Source organism: Pleurodeles waltl, chromosome 11, assembly GCF_031143425.1.
Source record: "Pleurodeles waltl isolate 20211129_DDA chromosome 11, aPleWal1.hap1.20221129, whole genome shotgun sequence".
Lineage (NCBI taxonomy): Eukaryota > Metazoa > Chordata > Amphibia > Caudata > Salamandridae > Pleurodeles > Pleurodeles waltl.
Genome location: NC_090450.1, coordinates 945,490,870 through 945,507,399, shown reverse-complemented (window position 1 = coordinate 945,507,399; position 16,530 = coordinate 945,490,870). Strand labels below are relative to the sequence as shown.

The window sequence follows — 16,530 nt, the reverse complement described above, 5'->3', positions numbered from 1 at the left end:
TTGAATTATTCCCCAAGTTCAGGCTGGGAACACTCAATTTCCAATGTTATTACACAGCACTGTACACATACACTCAAATAACACTGAAACAACTGCACACTACATGTAGTCAATCCACCTCATTTATTAACTCGAACTTCGGTCAATGCGGTGGAGAGATTGAGCTCCACTCCCTTCCAGTGGCTCAACTACTCAAGATTTTAAAGAACATACTTGTAATAGGAGTCTCAAATGTGATGAGGGAGGCCTACCTGCGAATCTGTTAAAGATACCAATGGTGGAGAACTTCAGTAACATGTCAGTAACTTTTATCTACTCCCACACTGTACCTTCCATAAATTCATGCACTTGAATTATAAGTAGCAAAGCAGTTTATGTTAACGAAGTAGATGGTGAGAAGATACCGACCTTAACTAAAAAGACAGCGTAGCAACATCTGTCCCACCGCTGTCTTCAATCTGAAATGGATGTCCAAGTAGTAGTGTTTGTAAAGGTGTGTGTTGATGCCCATTCTGCTGCTTTACATGTGTCAGTTAGTGCTGCGGGATCTGCCATGCCTCTTGCTGAGTGAGCTCCAATCTTGTGTTGCAGTGGCCTGCCACCTTTAGCATTGTAGAAAGAATGACAAAAAGAAATCCAGCCCGCGATACCTTGCTTTTGAGACAAAGGTACCTTTCGTATTGTTGCCAAATGACAAAATCTGGTCCACTTTGCGGAACTGACTTCTACTGTCTATTTAACATAATAAATATGTTTTAACATCAAATCTATGGAATAGTCTCCAAGCTGGACTTGAAGGTTGAGCAAGGTAAATTGTTATGTGTTTTTTTTCATTGGCTTGGAATGATGAAGGGAGCTTTGATACTGGGTTGGTGGATAAAGAGACATTATCCTCTGAGAACTTTATGAAAGTTTTTGGAACTGAAAAACGTCAGTCTCTCCAAATTGCCAGGTAGAAGTTATCACCAGCAAGAAAATGGTTTCCAATGAGAGAATCTGCAGTGCTGACTTGTGGTTAGGTTCAAACGGGATTCTCATGAGGACACATAAAACAGTGTTGAATTCCTAAAACCGGGATTAAGTCTATCCAGAAGGCTGTTTGGTCCACTGGGGAGACGGTCAGAATAACACCTTCATTAACTTTTTTCTTTATTATGCTTGATGAAAAATGAGATTATTTGTTTGTAGAGCATTAAAATCCGTATACTGCAGTATGATGGACTGTTACTGGGGAATATGATAACCTCGGCTCCACAAGCTGAAACAAGTAAAGTGGATTACTTTAGGATGCATCTACAGTGGATTTAGATTATGTGATTTTGACTAGATAAGGAATCTCGTCCACTTCGTAATGTAGGGTTTATTGGAAAATCAACCCTTGCTGTTCATAAGGCCCTTAGACACTCTGACTTAATATTTAGTGCTGCAAACTCCATGTCTGAGGCGGCGCAGGCAGTTAATTTGGCTGAGTTTTGATTTAGCATTTCAGTAAGATCTTTCATAAGGCGATAAGTGTCCAAAACATGAACTGGATTGGTTTATCAACAGATCCCACAGATCCATGTATCAGAATCATCTAGTCTCTGCTTAGCAATTAGAATGAGAAAACAGATCCAGTGGCGTACCAAAACTTGAGGGGGCATTCCTGCAAAGTACAAGGAGGGCCTCCCACCCTAGTCCACCATTTTTGCTGAAGGGGCCCCCTGGAGCTCAGGCACCCTCTCACACTGCTGGGCATTATGTTGCGCCACTGCAGTGCTCTTGTTTCGCTTTTCGCCAAATACTGGAGAACAATGGAACTAGAGGAAAAGCACAGGCAAATACCCCTGACTATGGACCAAAAGTGTTTTTCGCATGGGGTCCTGATGACGTCACAATGTGTGGCCAGCTACACCCACATTTTGAACTCCTGGTATCTGTTGTCTCATGCGTGTGTGCCGAGGAATCTTCATTGACAAGTTTGTCATCCGCAATGAGGGGTCAATCATCCATGGCTTACTCGTCCTCCACAGCGTTTTACTTGCCATTAACAGTGTACTGCTCATGGGTGGTACGTTACTTGACATCGTCAACTGTTTTGCTTGACACTGATGGGGGTGAGGGGGTCAATGTAAGATTTTTTCATTGCCTTCTGAGCAAGTTCCACCCTGCTCATCGATGAGATGCTAGCAGAAGATGTTGCCATCGAAGACTTGCGAGGCGTCTTCAGGGCAGATACAGAAGATCTGTTGCTGTTTTGTTTTTTAACCCTAATTGGGAGAGGCCATTTGACTACGACCAAAGTCTAGTCCTGGCTATCAGAGAGAATGCTTCACTATAAAGATAGCTTTGCTTTAACAGAATCGCTAGTAGTATTGGAATTAAATTTGTGTTTCTTGGACTCCCAAGTGGCCTCTGGAGAGTGCTCTTGAAAGACTTACCACTAGGCAAAGATGTTTTTAAAGCCAAATGTATCCCACCCTCTCTCTCCTGAACTTTTTCTGGCACTGAAATTCTTACATATGGAACGTTTGTTGCAGAATGTCCATGTCTGTGGAGACACAGTAAGCACTTTGGTAGAGTTTATCCAGAAAAAAGCTTTCATGCACAAGGGTTGGAGTGGCTTCTCTTCCTCAAAGACTCAGTCATGAATGGAAAAACAGAAACCTTTAGATTGTACTACCCAGAGATGTGAAAAACTGGATTTCTACAACGGAGAACTCCCATTGATGCACCAGACATGCAAGAGAAAGTCTGGGCAGTTGAACCTCTAGGAGGAAGTGCAGCTCAGTGCATTCCCACCTGATTGGCTAAGGTCCTGGTCATAATATGAGGTGGATATACCACACATAGTCTATGAATGCTTAAATGGTGTTTGAGCATATGTGTACATTGCTAATACCGATTACTGAGGACTCTCAGCTTGATGCTGGGGAATAATTCAAGCATGTGGAAGGGGTCAAGAAATAGTTTTCTGAGCACTTGGTTTGAAAGAGATTATTTCATTTGGCATCGTTGGGAGCTTGTGGTTATAGAAGTGTTAAATATAGCACAGACTGGGGATGCCTATGAGGGCAGTAAGTCTTCGGTCAAGTGGATGGCACAGATGTTAAGATCTCAGGAATGTTTCCATGGACGTGCTGAGTTTGTCTCCTTGGTCAATCTGCTAAGTATGGGAATAAGGTTCAAAGATATGGCAGCAGTTTTGGTAAGCATTAAGATTGAGGCACGAAAGCTGTTTTGGAAATAGTATTTTGAAGTACATACTGGTAATCTTGGAGGAGAAAAGAAAAGGAATATGCAGCTTGTACTTTGAGGTGATAGCTTGGCTTGTGGGAGAGCAAGTATTATGGTCAGTTCAGACCTTCTCCTTGTATTTTTCAGCAATGAACTGAGTAGCTCTCCACAGCAGATTTAAGACTGTTTATTGTTTCTTCACAGTTCAGCCAATGCATTTCGACAAAACTGTCTTGATAAAGGCTGTTAATCCATCTTTAATCTTTACCTTTTACAGTACCTTGCACTTTCAAATGCATCCTGGTAACTGTAGTATACATCACCATTTTACACACATGCCTGCTTAGCCATGACTGTTAAAGACGGTAACCTGAGTAAGAATGTTTAATGTTACATGACCATACCTCAGTTATTTGTAAAACAAGTTATTTTCATACATGTCTCAGAGTCTTAAGGTGATTAAACCAATAGTCCTTATCTTAAAACCTCTAGGAAAGGTGTTACCTTCTTGCTTAATCCATTTTCCCTCTCACTGGGGGATTAGCCAGGTGGTCATTGTTTTACCATTCTCTCTTGCTTCACTCACTCTCCGTAACAATGTGTTTTACAAGTCAGGTCTGGCAGATCAATGTTCTTAAATTCCTAATAAGTGAACATAAAGTTCCTTGTCGCAGTTGAGTCCATTCAGAATTTTTGTTTTAAGTCTGAATCCTTTTGCCTTAGTAGGAGTCTTCGATCTCCTCCTCTTGGAGATTCTGGCACAGCGTTGATTTCATAATAAGACAGAATTTGCCAGGTAGCCCCTGCACGTTCCTTCATTATGTGTTTGCCACTGCGTAGGTTGTGTCCTTGTTTTCCACTGCTCAAATGTGTTCTAAGATTCTTTTTCTTAGAGGACAGTTGGTGCTCCCAACGTATTTCAGACATTTGCATTCAAGGATATAGAATACATACATTGTTTCACAATTAATTATCTGGTTTATAATCACTTCCACTCCATTAAAGTCTTTGATAGAGTTAACGTTTCTACCAATCGTAGATGCTTTGCATTGGAAGTGTTTCTTAAATCCTTTGCTCGACGAATTTAGCCATGTTTCTTCCCGTCTGTCCTCAAAATGACTATGCACCAGGTTATCTCTTATTGAAGGGGCACTCCTAAATGCAATCAACACTATTGGTTTGAGGTTCCTACTTTTGTCTGAGTCTTCATCAGCATATTTCAATAGTTCTGAAAGATCTTCCTGATTTGCATGCTCTTTTTACTGTATGTTAGAATCGCTCTTAGTTCTTGTTCACCAGTCTTATCTTTTGATCCACTTCTTTGCTTGTTAGTGATAAAAGTGTCTATACGATTGATGGCATGTACCCTCTCTGAATACGTTTCTCTTTCTATCCTCTTGCACGGAATCTGCACATAGTCACTTGGCTGTTCTTTTCGGAATTAGATGTGATTGAGCAATTTCTTTTGATCCTCAAGAACTCACCATATGGAATGTTGTTTAATATGAAGTGAGGATGAAAACTGGTGCCATGCAAAGTGGAGTTGGTGTTTATTTCTTTCCGATATAATGTCTGGAGATTGCCATCCTCCATGCATACTGCCACGTCTAGGAAATCAACCTTGCTACTGTCTATTATATGGGTGAAACTCAAACCAACTTCATTTGAATGAAGTATGTTGAAAAATATTTTAAACTCCGAGATAGATCCATTTCAGGTTATACATAAATCGTCAATATATCTTGTACTCAGATCAGCCTTGTCTCTATATTGTTGAAGTGGTTGGCACCAGGCAATTTCCTTCTCCCATCACCCCACTGTCAAATTAGCATAGCATGACGATTTGTTTATAATCTGTTAATCACTGTTTCCCCCCACCCCCAAATAGTACACAAAATGTTCCGCAATGGTTGAAATATATAATTTAAAGCTATTATGTGACTCCCGGGAATTATTAGCTTTACAAATATTGCTGTTTGTGGAACGAGGGCAGTCAATATGACTTTTAATGAAAGGAGATAATCAGAGGGAAGCATAACAGAAAACGGTGTCACAGGGTCACATAAATAGCAGCATCCTCAAAATGGCATTACATGTTTCTATATTTCTGTATTGCAAGTGCAAAGGAAAATATTGTTTGGTTTTCAATCAGTTGCATTTGGAAATGTATGGAGCAGTCAACATTCAACTGATTTTTTTTTTTTTAAATCACTGCGGACTACACGATAACGAGTCAAACGTATAGGTTAGACATGCTCTAGTACTAAGGTTTTTTTTGTAAATATGTAGCAATCCTTAATTAAAGTAAATACTAGTGGAAGAGTTTTGTGAACGAAGGCTGCTTTTCAACAAGGCAAAGAGTTTAAATCCCAACTAAGACACACAATTATTTTCCTTATATGAGAAGTGAGAGTGGGACCGTAAAATATTCAGATGGGTCCTTTTAATGCCAAACCCCCAGGGGTGGAATTCAGAAAATACAGGACAAGGAAGCAAAAGAGGGGAGGTATTCAGGAGGTAAAGGCTAGAAATGCCCATCGAAAAGAGTTGACGAGTTTCAAAAGCAAAGGCATATGTGCAGTGTGCTGAAACAACACTCTTGGGTGAGTGACTGACCTCATTCCAGTTGGGCTGTGCTGTGTCCCTGTACACTCTCGTTTTGGCTTTGTTCACAAAATAACCAAATGAATCGACCTCCAGAGTGCAATATAAATCTAGAGGAAAAGGAAACAAGAAGTCAAAGACTGCAGGGACACTGATCCATTGATCAAAAGAAGAACAAACATACAGCTGAGAGCCAAGTCAGTCTTGGCGGTTTTGCTGTAAATGACAAACAAAACAAACGGAATTCACACAGAGATACCTCATCTAACCCTCACAATAAACCATGTTATGTCGCCACCGATACACAAATTCCCTTTTATTACAACTCAGACCAAGATCGCCTGAATTCAAGCAAAGAACTGCCGAGCAGTCTTCCGAACTAGATTCCTAGCAATCTTCCAAGAGCACAGATATTTCCCAGTCCAAACAGAAAATAATTCACATATATTCTAACCCGAGTCTTTCTACAAACAAGACTACGCCAAATAAGTCCTACTTCTACCGTCCTGTTCCACGAAGGAAGGGCCTTTATCATGATAAAAGCCATGCATAGTGTTAACACCCTTAAGCAAACCCTTGAGTGTATCTCTTCTGCCCAAACTGCCCCTTTCTCCCAGGCCCTCGGATCCCATAAGTGACTCACTTGAACTTTGATGGAAACCAGCTGCATTGTGCACTATGACATTCAGAAATCCATACAGGCCTGGAGACTCGTCATCTATGTGGGAGAAAAGGAGAGGCGAGTACTGAGATGGCTTCATAAAGCTAGAGACATCAGCTGCTGCAATATGTATCACTGAAAAGTCAGTCAATATTAAGGGTCACATCAAATTAGTCAAAAGAGACCAGGAGATGCACATTTTGGTGGGGGGAGACGTTTTTGGCACTCTGCAATAGAACGGAAATGTACAAAGATGCTCCTGTGCATGTGGGAGAAACCAGTCTACAGTCCAAGACATGTACGTAGTGAGCACAGTATTCATTGCCTGTGTGTACCACGGTCACAACCAAAGACTCAAATTACCAGAAGCAGCTTGCCATCTGGAATTAAAGGGGAGTTTTAATTATCACTAAAGAGACAGTAAACTATTATAATTAAAAATAAAAAATAAAAAAAAGACGCAGAGTTAGGATTATACCTTAAGAAGAGAAATAGGAGGTGAAGGCATGGTTAAAGTTGTAAAGTTTTGGGATAGTTGCAGAAGTCATTAGCATAGTCAAAATCCTCAGAACAGGTTGAAAACTATCCTAGTACAGAGAGGGAAGTGAATACGCAGTGACATATGTAACTGGTATTTTTTCCTAACACAGACAACTCTGGAAACCCAAAAAAATGTCAGGTTAAAACATGAGTTCCAACTGATGGCAGCGTTGTAGGGTGATCTGTAACGGGGGAGGGTGTTGTTAATCTCACCGTCCTTATTGATGGTCAGCGGGATGTGATGCACTGTCTGCAGCTTTACACATGAATTAGTCAACATCTGGAGCTCCACCGACGTAAGAGAGAATGTGTTGTAGCCTGGAATTCAAGTTAAAAGGTAAGAAAATATTCAATGATGACAGCACCAGAACATTTCCCTCCAAGATCATTAATCTTTTAAGTTTTTCTTCAGTTTTTCCTGTTTCTGGGCTGGATTTTCTGGCTATTAAACGCCTTCCTTTGCATGTGCTCTAACCCCTAATACATGTCAAGTAGCTGGTTAAACCTGATTGGTTTATTTGACTTTTAGATATGGTTGCATTAAATTGTGCAAAAACAGCACAAAATCTCATACAAATCAAATTTCAAACCACAGCACAAGGACAGTCCAGAACCCCCTAGGACACTGTAGGCCAAGGTGCCTACATATGTCCGAATAAACTCTTCTGGCTTGTTTGAAAGCCTACTTCTATAACTACATCTCTTACAAAATATAACTTATAGTCCACATGGTATAGTTGTGTTTGCAGAACTGAGACATGGAAAATATGCCGCCAGCTTCTCTTGCAGTACTAGAAATATAAAGTGCTGTTTAAGCTTCACAGACTTGGGCAGCCTTTAAAGGAAACAAGCATTTGCAATGCAATGGGTCTCGCATTTGCTTGAGTTATGGCTATTAGTGTTGTAAATTTCTAACTGGACTTTTCTTGCCACATAAATTGAAAATGAAAAGTAAAACAGTTGATATAAGCAAGCCGATTCAAAGCGCCACAGCCATCCTGAGCGCGAACGAGACACACAAAAGGAAAAAGAAGTTCGCTCGCAGTCAAACGTATCGGCAAACGTGCAATTATCCTTGTAACAGGGTTGATGGCCAAGGCAGTAAAAAAACTGCCCCAAGGAGGGACAAACGTAAAGCATTTACCAATGATAACAAAGGATTTTCGAAAGGCAAGCCCATGAAAGAGTGATAGTGATGAGCGTGCGGTGGGTGTGGTTAAAAGCCCACAGATTACAACACGTCGGAGCGCTTGTGCTCTCGCCCTAAAAACTATAAAATGTGTCCTTGTGGCATTTTGCTAGTTACTAGTCCCTGAAGAGGAGATATAGGTCCAGTCGAGGCATCCATTTTAGAAGAGAAAGTGATGAGAGGTCACGCACATGGCCCAGAAGTTACGGCATGGCATACAGAACCTCTCCCTCCCTGATTACCACCCTGGACGACAAACGAACATTGAGACTTACATTTCTTCTGCTGCTCCTTGATGATCTCTCTCCACTCCGCTCGCTCGTAGTCCGAGGAAATCAAGAATGTATAACTCTACACAAAAAGAACGGTACATCCATCCATCAGCAGTATTTGGAGCTTATTAATAACATCAAAGGGGAAGATGGAGGCTAAGAACACTTGCCAAAGGATTATACTGGATGATTCTCAGAGTCAGGCACAGAGAGGCAGAGTCTGTTGTCTATTGGACTGTATGGGCTGTGCACAAGGAAACAGAACTTTTCACAATCATGGATGGCCAGATATTTAATTATGAAGATGGCTATGAAGCTGGTCTCCAATTAGATGCTAAGGAGATGCACAGAAAGTTACTAATCTTGTAATGGACAGACATCCATAGTCCTAAAAGTTGTACAAAGCTACAAAGGTGAATCTTTAGTAATGGCACTGAGCTGACCCCTTTTCATACTAAGAGAAGGTCAAGGAATTTTCAGTGTTAGAACATCCTCAACTATAACGGCAATTTTAATGAAATCCCACCACACATATGTATCTTTCGTATATGCATTCGGACCCTTTTATATTACATGCATTAAAATTCAATATCACTGAAGTGTAACGGAAAAGGTTACACCACTGTAAAGGAATGAATAACACCCGATTACAAGTATGAAAAGTGCAAATATGGTTTGTGGTCAAGAACTTTTGTGGAATACAGTTTGCCATTTCAAGGGCTCTATAACTAAATAGGTCAGTTCACAGAAAGAGTCTGCTGTTTCAGGGTTTGGATACTTAAGGAGACTGACACTGGGCTAAAAAGCAGATCCATTCAAGGCCTGTGCAGCTAATGGGATGAGAATGGGGATAGAATGATGGGCATCCTAATTACTGGAACAATGCCTGACATACACAGCCAGTCAGACAGTCAGTCCATGGACTATATAACAAAGAAGTTAGGCAATGGAATAAAGACACATTCTGAAGGACTGCATAGCTAACGGGAATGGCATTAGGTTACGTTATCTGTCGTCTGGCTGTACAGTTAAGGTGATAAGGAATTCAGACACAGAGCCACTACCTGTAGGGGCAGTCAGCTAAGATCTGCACTGGGAAATGCAGTTGGTCAATTCAAAGCCTGAGGAAGCAAGGGGGATCTGGGCTGTTACTCGTTTACAATGCTCCTCATTCGAGGGACTTGACAGCTGTGTGTCCAGTGAAGGGAAGCAGAACCGCTATCAGACATACTGGTTATCCAAGGAAGCCAGCACTATGATACAGATCTAGTCAAATCAAGGAGTGCATCCCTAAAGAGACAGGCACTAGATTACAGATGCCGCCATCTGGAGCACAACAGCTACAGGCACAAAACCATCATCTGGAGAGCAGCATAACTAAGAAAATCAGTACTGGGTTACACAGTCTGTATCAACGGTTCACATAGAGTGCTTGCATCTGGGCTGGATAGCTAAGTAGATTAGTAGTATATACTGAGCATTTGGTTTAAATTATAAGTACAAGTATGTAGCGGATACCAGTTGTTAGACTAGATTAATGAAGAAACCGTCTAAAAGACGCTCAGTGAAACACTTTATTGAATTGATTGCTCTAGACATTGGAGTGGAGCACTGAGTCCTCTTTTGGTCATGCACTAAAACATTAAGAACATGTGAAATATTAATTTTACACATGTCCTCTCAGTGAAAAGGCCCCAAAAGCTATGTTCACTGTAGCAAGGCTAGCTGTTCTACAGGACAACAATGGGATGCAATATTAAATACTGTATCTCAGGAATGGGTCTAGCTTGAAAAATATTTAAACAACCATTTTAATAGTTATTACAGATCCAAGTCAATCGTGAAGTTGGGTTTCTACTACTTATTAAGGAAAAGTAAAATTTAGAAAGTTACCTTTCCCCTGTTTAAAGCCTCTGGAGGTCCCTTTGCATTGTTTCTGCCACTCATGCCAGGCAATAATTAGCATATGAATAGATGTAAATGGTTATGGAATGCCTCATAGGAGGCAACAACAGGCTGACTTAAATGGGCAGAGATACAATCCTGCTTGAATGTCATATCCTGCTTGACAGCACTGTTGAGGCTTTTCATATAAAACATGGGGTGCACTTCAAAGAGGCCTCCCAAGTTCTTGGCAAATGTTAGGTGACACCTAAGCAGGGCCCTTGTTTTGTCCTCCTAGCCAGGCAGGCTCAAACGTCAGTGAGAATCTTTATGACATTACACTGTCAAAGCCAGCCTGACAGGTCTGCTGGGTTTACATATAACACTTGGAGCGCACTTCAAAGGAGGGAAACAGGCGATCAAAACAGTTCTTGTGTATCCACTGTTTGGTTGCTGAAAGCTTTTCTTTCTGTTCTACCAGACGCCTATCTCTGATTGAGCTTTAAACTGGATTTTCGTGTTACATGTTGGAGGAAATTAAGTTTGACTTGGGGCCCTCCATTCCCCCTCCCCAACTACACACACCCATCCCTCACAGTTCAGGTTTAGAGTGGTTGGAGACTTTCATCACCTTACAAATGCCCAAACTGGATAGGGTTTGCCCCGGGAACCTTTATTCAATTAGTTAGGGCAACCCCTGGGGTCATTCCCACCACTAGCTCGTACCAGACATAAATGTGGCATCTCCAGGCACCCACTTCAGAACACTCCTACACCTGAGAAAGATCAGAAGAGGGCTGAATCTGTTGGCTAAGACATGAGAAGAGCCCTAAAGGACTGATCTGCTCTCCGTCTGGCACCCGGGACAAAGAAGTGGACTCAGAGGATCAAAAGGATGACCCCTTGGTAAGACTACAGGGATATAACAAGCTACAAGAGGTCTTTTCTGTAACTGCCCAGCTAAACACCAGCAACTAGGCCTAGAATGGATCCTACTGTTGGCTTATGCCTGATACCCAGTTAGTCTCTAAGTGCCTCCCCTAAGGACTAAGGCAGAAAGTAAAATATTTATCCCAGGACGAACTTGGTTGGTGTATTCGACCCTCACTCCATTGCAGTCAGCATTAAATTACACATAGGTCCTGTTCTACCACACCCATTGGCTATCATTGGCACTTTGTGCTTCTTGGAGCTATTTCTACCTTGCTTCTTGAAACAATTTCTACCTAAACGTAACTTATTCTACCTAAACTTAAATTCATATGTCCAGTTCCTCTAATTTGATTTTTGGTGTCATCTTGTTTATTAAATTCTACTCTATTTTTCTAATTTGTTTCGAAATTTTGATTGTTTTGCATTTGGAATTTATTACTGTTTCAGTACTGCATGATAAACACTTTACACATTGTTTCTACTTTAAACAGGTCTTCTCTGTGCAAAAGCAACCAGGGGGTTGAGCACACGTTTATTTAGTTACTTTAGTGGTTCACCCTGACAGGGATTGCGATCATTATTTGAGGTGGTACTTACCCCCTGAACTAAAAACCCAGTTTATTACACTACTGCATACAGAACACAGGACTCACATCTGGGCATACCAGTTGCCCCCAGGAAAGCAGAAAAGTGAGGGGTTATTTTTTGAATTTATTTCTGCCACTAGTAATTACTTTGGGCAGGCTGTACAACTGTAAGTATTGTCTTAGTCTGTCAGGTGACAGAGACAGAAAGATAATGAAGACACAAGGCACATAACATCAAAAAGGTACAATCGAGAATCGCACCTTGCCATTGCGGTTATGAACTCGGAAGGCCATATTCGGTGACATCAGCAGCAGCAGCGATTCCTGCTCAGAGAGTTTCTTCTTTAGCCTCTCGATCACTTTACTTCCTTTGTTTGCCCTCTGGGGGAGCAAGACAGAAGATTCAAGCTGCAGCTACAGCCACATACTGCTAAAGAACTTTGTATTCAAACTTGGATACAGAAATTGAACATGTGAGCCAAACAAATGTAGTGCTCTACACTTATTGTACGCATGCAGCATGATTTGAGCCCCGCCTTATAGGCATATAATGTCTCACAAATTAGTATGTACACTCAGCATAGATGAAATCTCATTCTACCAAAAAGGTATGGCCTAGAGCTGGTAGTCTACATGTAGGTGTGCCCGAGATCCTCTCTATTCTATATCCCTGCTTGCTATGATGCATCAGATGCTAATTATACGGCGCTCCACTCCCATCTTTACCTCGGTGCACTGAAATTTGCATCTCTCACTGTACGCACTAAATCTCCAAGGCAAAACCGGACTCTTATAATCCACAACGTAATCAAAGTTACTGACCACAGTAAAAACGATAATGTTAGTCTTTCAGCCACATTTCTTCATTCAAACCTCTGTTTAATCAAACAGGGGCAAATCGAAAGCACAAAAACGAAGCTCAAGTCCATTCGCAACCATAGCCATGCCCCGCCCTTGCGCGCTCATTTAGCCTCCTGCTTCAGCTCCGTTTCTCAGCATCTACCATAATGGCGACCTATGCAAACTACAGTGAAAGGGAAGATGGGCATTTCATGGAAAGAAAGAGGGACTGAATGCCTTAAAAGTACACAGGAAGTAACTTGTTCTTACTCTCCCATCTTCAACCCCATTTCTTTGTATAAATGGGATTACCAACCATCGAAAGCCTAGGGGAGGGACCTGTAACAACACTGGTTAGCCAAAACAATAACTAGGTTCAATAAAATATCTTATCTTTCACGAAAATTATTTAGGAAGTCTCAGTTTATAATGCCTGATGGTCATTGACCCAGCTAGCCAAGGATTACACTATCAAATATCTACATAAACAAATACAAAAGGTAAGCACTAATCACTACTATGGTCACCTTCCATGCCCACAATGTATTGTCATTGAAGGTAGGACAGGAGTCACCTGGAATGCCACAATATTAGAAGTGAACTCCAACACCTGACGCAAGCTGCTGTCGTGTCTTGCATAAGGGACCAGGCAACTGAATACAGACTAGAGGGAAGAATGCTGCCCTGGTACTGAACCAAGACAACACAGAGGAATTTCCATTGGTGCTGCCATTCTGCAGAATGTCTGTATTCATCTTGGAGGTCAATGACAACGTAAATACCACAGCCACAGGAAGGACACCTTCTGCACAATGATCATTATCGTGATTAATCTTATTATGTGATGAATAATTAACCGATAACGACAGAGAAAGGTGTGTGAACTTCCTGTTTTCTTGTGTACAATGGAAGATATGGGGTACAATCCCTAGTCCCTCTCTGCAGTCATAATCAGATGAAACTGGAAGATCTGCCTCATTTTACAGGAAATACCTGGAAATGGGATAGTGGTGTGTGAGCAGGCTGCAGGGCGTGTGGAGAGGGGGGCCGTAAAACCCTAAACCAAAAATAACAGGCACAAAGGCTATCTTCTAATTTTCTAACCATATGTTTCCAAAGCATATTCTCACATCCAGCCTAAGTAGCAGCCTAAGTAGCAGACTCACAGATATCAACATAAAGCATCCAACACCTCGGATTGGTAATTCATTCTTCTTCTAGGGTCTTACCTGGAGGACCAGTAAAATGAACTATTATGAGCGGACATCAGGATTTTCACTGTCTGAAGAATGATCAGGCATTGGTTTGGCTGGCAGAGACATCTTAAAAATTATAAATGGACAATGAAGGGAGGGTGACCGAGTGTAAATCCCTGATGCCCTGGTGGAACTCACACAGAATTTTAACCACCGCACAATTCTTTTGTATTGTGACAGCATCCTCTTCGATGGGAGAACATGCCTTCTCAGCAAAGGTAAAGCCCAGCACATTCTTGATTCAGAGGAGAAGGTTTGAGGGGGTCAGATTGCTGATGGTAATTTAAAGGCATGTTCACAAGTTCACAGCATGTGCTCACAGATCACTGCCATCTATCACATTACAGGTAACCTCACAGGCTACACCTGGAGAGCCTCCATCCACAACAGTATAGAGACAATAATTCTGTAGATATACATCCTCAAACTATGGTGCCAGCCTCTGCCTCTTTTTCAGATTGGGCAGAGGTGGAAATAGCACTACTCCTCCCTCTTAGCTAGGGTTTCCAAGACCAAGCAAAAAGACAGAGTCAGGGACCAGAATATACAATGTTTTGCTCCAAACATTTTATACATGCTCCGTGCCACCACCGAGGAAGACAGAAGCTTCATGTTTAGGAACCACTGAATATAGAGATGAAGGCCTTTACAGTTAGCTATCTAGGGATTAACTCTTCTAACTCTTTGAGGCACCATTTTACGAAATGCCCTCCTGATCAGACATGAAACAGATTGGCTGGTTGGGTGAACTACGTCCCTATCACAATCTGAACAATGGAGTGGGGGTGGACAGGTAGTCATGGGGCTGACCACAAAAAGACATGCTATCAATGAGTTGGGCATGGATGCTTTTCTAGTGGCGGAGTCTAATTTGTACAGTTTGTACCATCAGCAGGTCCCTAGGTATATATGCATTACTGAGATCCTTTTGCCTTATGTCTTGCAACTGAAGTTTGGTAAGGACAGAATTAGGCTGGGGTAAATTACTTTATAGGAGAGGCAATGATGGCTTTAGTAAGTAAATGTATCTTAGGGCTGCCCTTGTCTAAGCGGTGGAGGAATTGCTTAGCTTTGTGACTCACAGAGGTCTATGGGAAAGACCGCCCTATATGGGGAACAACATGCTGGATGCTTGCTCATCTTTGCTTCTTGTAAACCAATTTCTGGAATTAATTTGTGACTCATCGGTTGACATATCCTTCCCAATGGAAAATGGAGTTGTTAACACATCTCCTATAAAAGGGTGGTACGTGTGCTACAAGTATGGATAAGATGAACAAGGCAGAAAAACACTGTACCAGTGGGATCACACAATTAAATTTAAGATGAACAGGAGCTACTGCTACTAACCACTCATATTGAAGGCATAAACAGAAAATACTAACTACCACGAGCAAGGAAGGAGAAAATACATTTGAAAGTACAACTATCAAAGGGACAGTACTGCCCTTTTAATGCGAAGCAAAATAAAAAAAAATTAAAACACACATGCACTTGCTCAAGAGTTATCTGAGAGCCTGATGATGCCTTCTCATCTACTCCCTTTAGCTAAAACCAGGTAACCAGGCCAAGCAGGCACGAAGGGGCAAGGTTAGGACACTGAGCTGTGTGGAAATACTGCCTATTCGATCTTTACATTTAAAGGTCTATACATTCCCTTTACTGGAGACCCTTTCCTTCCTCACGTATGGGACATGTATGATGGACGCATGCCTGCGTGTGGGATGTATGGTTTACAGGTGAAACGATGGGGCCAATTTGGCCAATCTCTGTGTGTGTGTTGCTTAACATGCTGGTCTGTTTATGTATGTATGAATATATGGATGGGTATTTGTGCAGCACAAACCTAGCTAAAGGGAACCCGAGCAACAAACATAGGTCCATACCCATAGATGATTCAACGTGGTTTCAAATGAGGCAGAATAAGTATCAGTGTAGACTGTTATCATGTACAGATGTAATGTTTCACAAGGTGGTCTCCTTTGTGTTTATACTGATGATGTCCATTTTGGACATCCTAGTCCTCATGCAAACCCTATTCAGTCCCCATCCACAAAACATGTGTACCTGATGAGTGAGGTGGATTTCCAGCCTATACTCTTTGTCCAGGGTAAGTCTCGTCTGGCGTGGGTGAAACTCACCCATCTCATTGAACGTGATATCTCTCAGGACAACAGAACCAGGTTTTTGCCTGTAGGCTGAGGCAAATATACATTAACCCTTTACCAGTTCAAACTAGCCTGACTATAGACACTAGATTCAAAAGTAAGCTAAATCTGGCCCGTAAAAGATATTTCTCATGGATCGATCTAAAGCGTTCTATATTTCTTTATCAAATTGTGTCACCCTGCCCTTGCGTTGTTTCTGGACAGCTCTGCACTTTACCTCCAGTGAGCCAGACAATTGTGTTAACCCACTGGCGATGCTCCATGTAGTTTTGGTTTGTTGACATCAGAGCTGTGATGCAGAAGAGGACACCTTGTGCAAAACTTATACTGCATGTTTGGCAATGTCCAACCTTAAAATGGTTTTAACAGCATGGGGGCCT

The 16,530-nt window shown here is 41.6% G+C and overlaps 1 protein-coding gene across 1 annotated transcript in view; it reads right to left on the bottom strand.

The window, feature by feature from the left end:
- BCR (BCR activator of RhoGEF and GTPase) overlaps positions 1-16,530 on the bottom strand; it is a 356,931-nt gene that overhangs the window by 99,340 nt on the left and 241,061 nt on the right. Inside the window, exons 11-15 of the mRNA XM_069215112.1 lie at positions 12,148-12,267; positions 8,486-8,561; positions 7,235-7,339; positions 6,464-6,538; positions 5,833-5,930 (exon numbers count right to left, since the gene is read on the bottom strand). Coding sequence (XP_069071213.1) covers positions 5,833-5,930; positions 6,464-6,538; positions 7,235-7,339; positions 8,486-8,561; positions 12,148-12,267 — 474 coding nt within the window. The remainder of the gene's footprint in view (positions 1-5,832; positions 5,931-6,463; positions 6,539-7,234; positions 7,340-8,485; positions 8,562-12,147; positions 12,268-16,530) is intronic.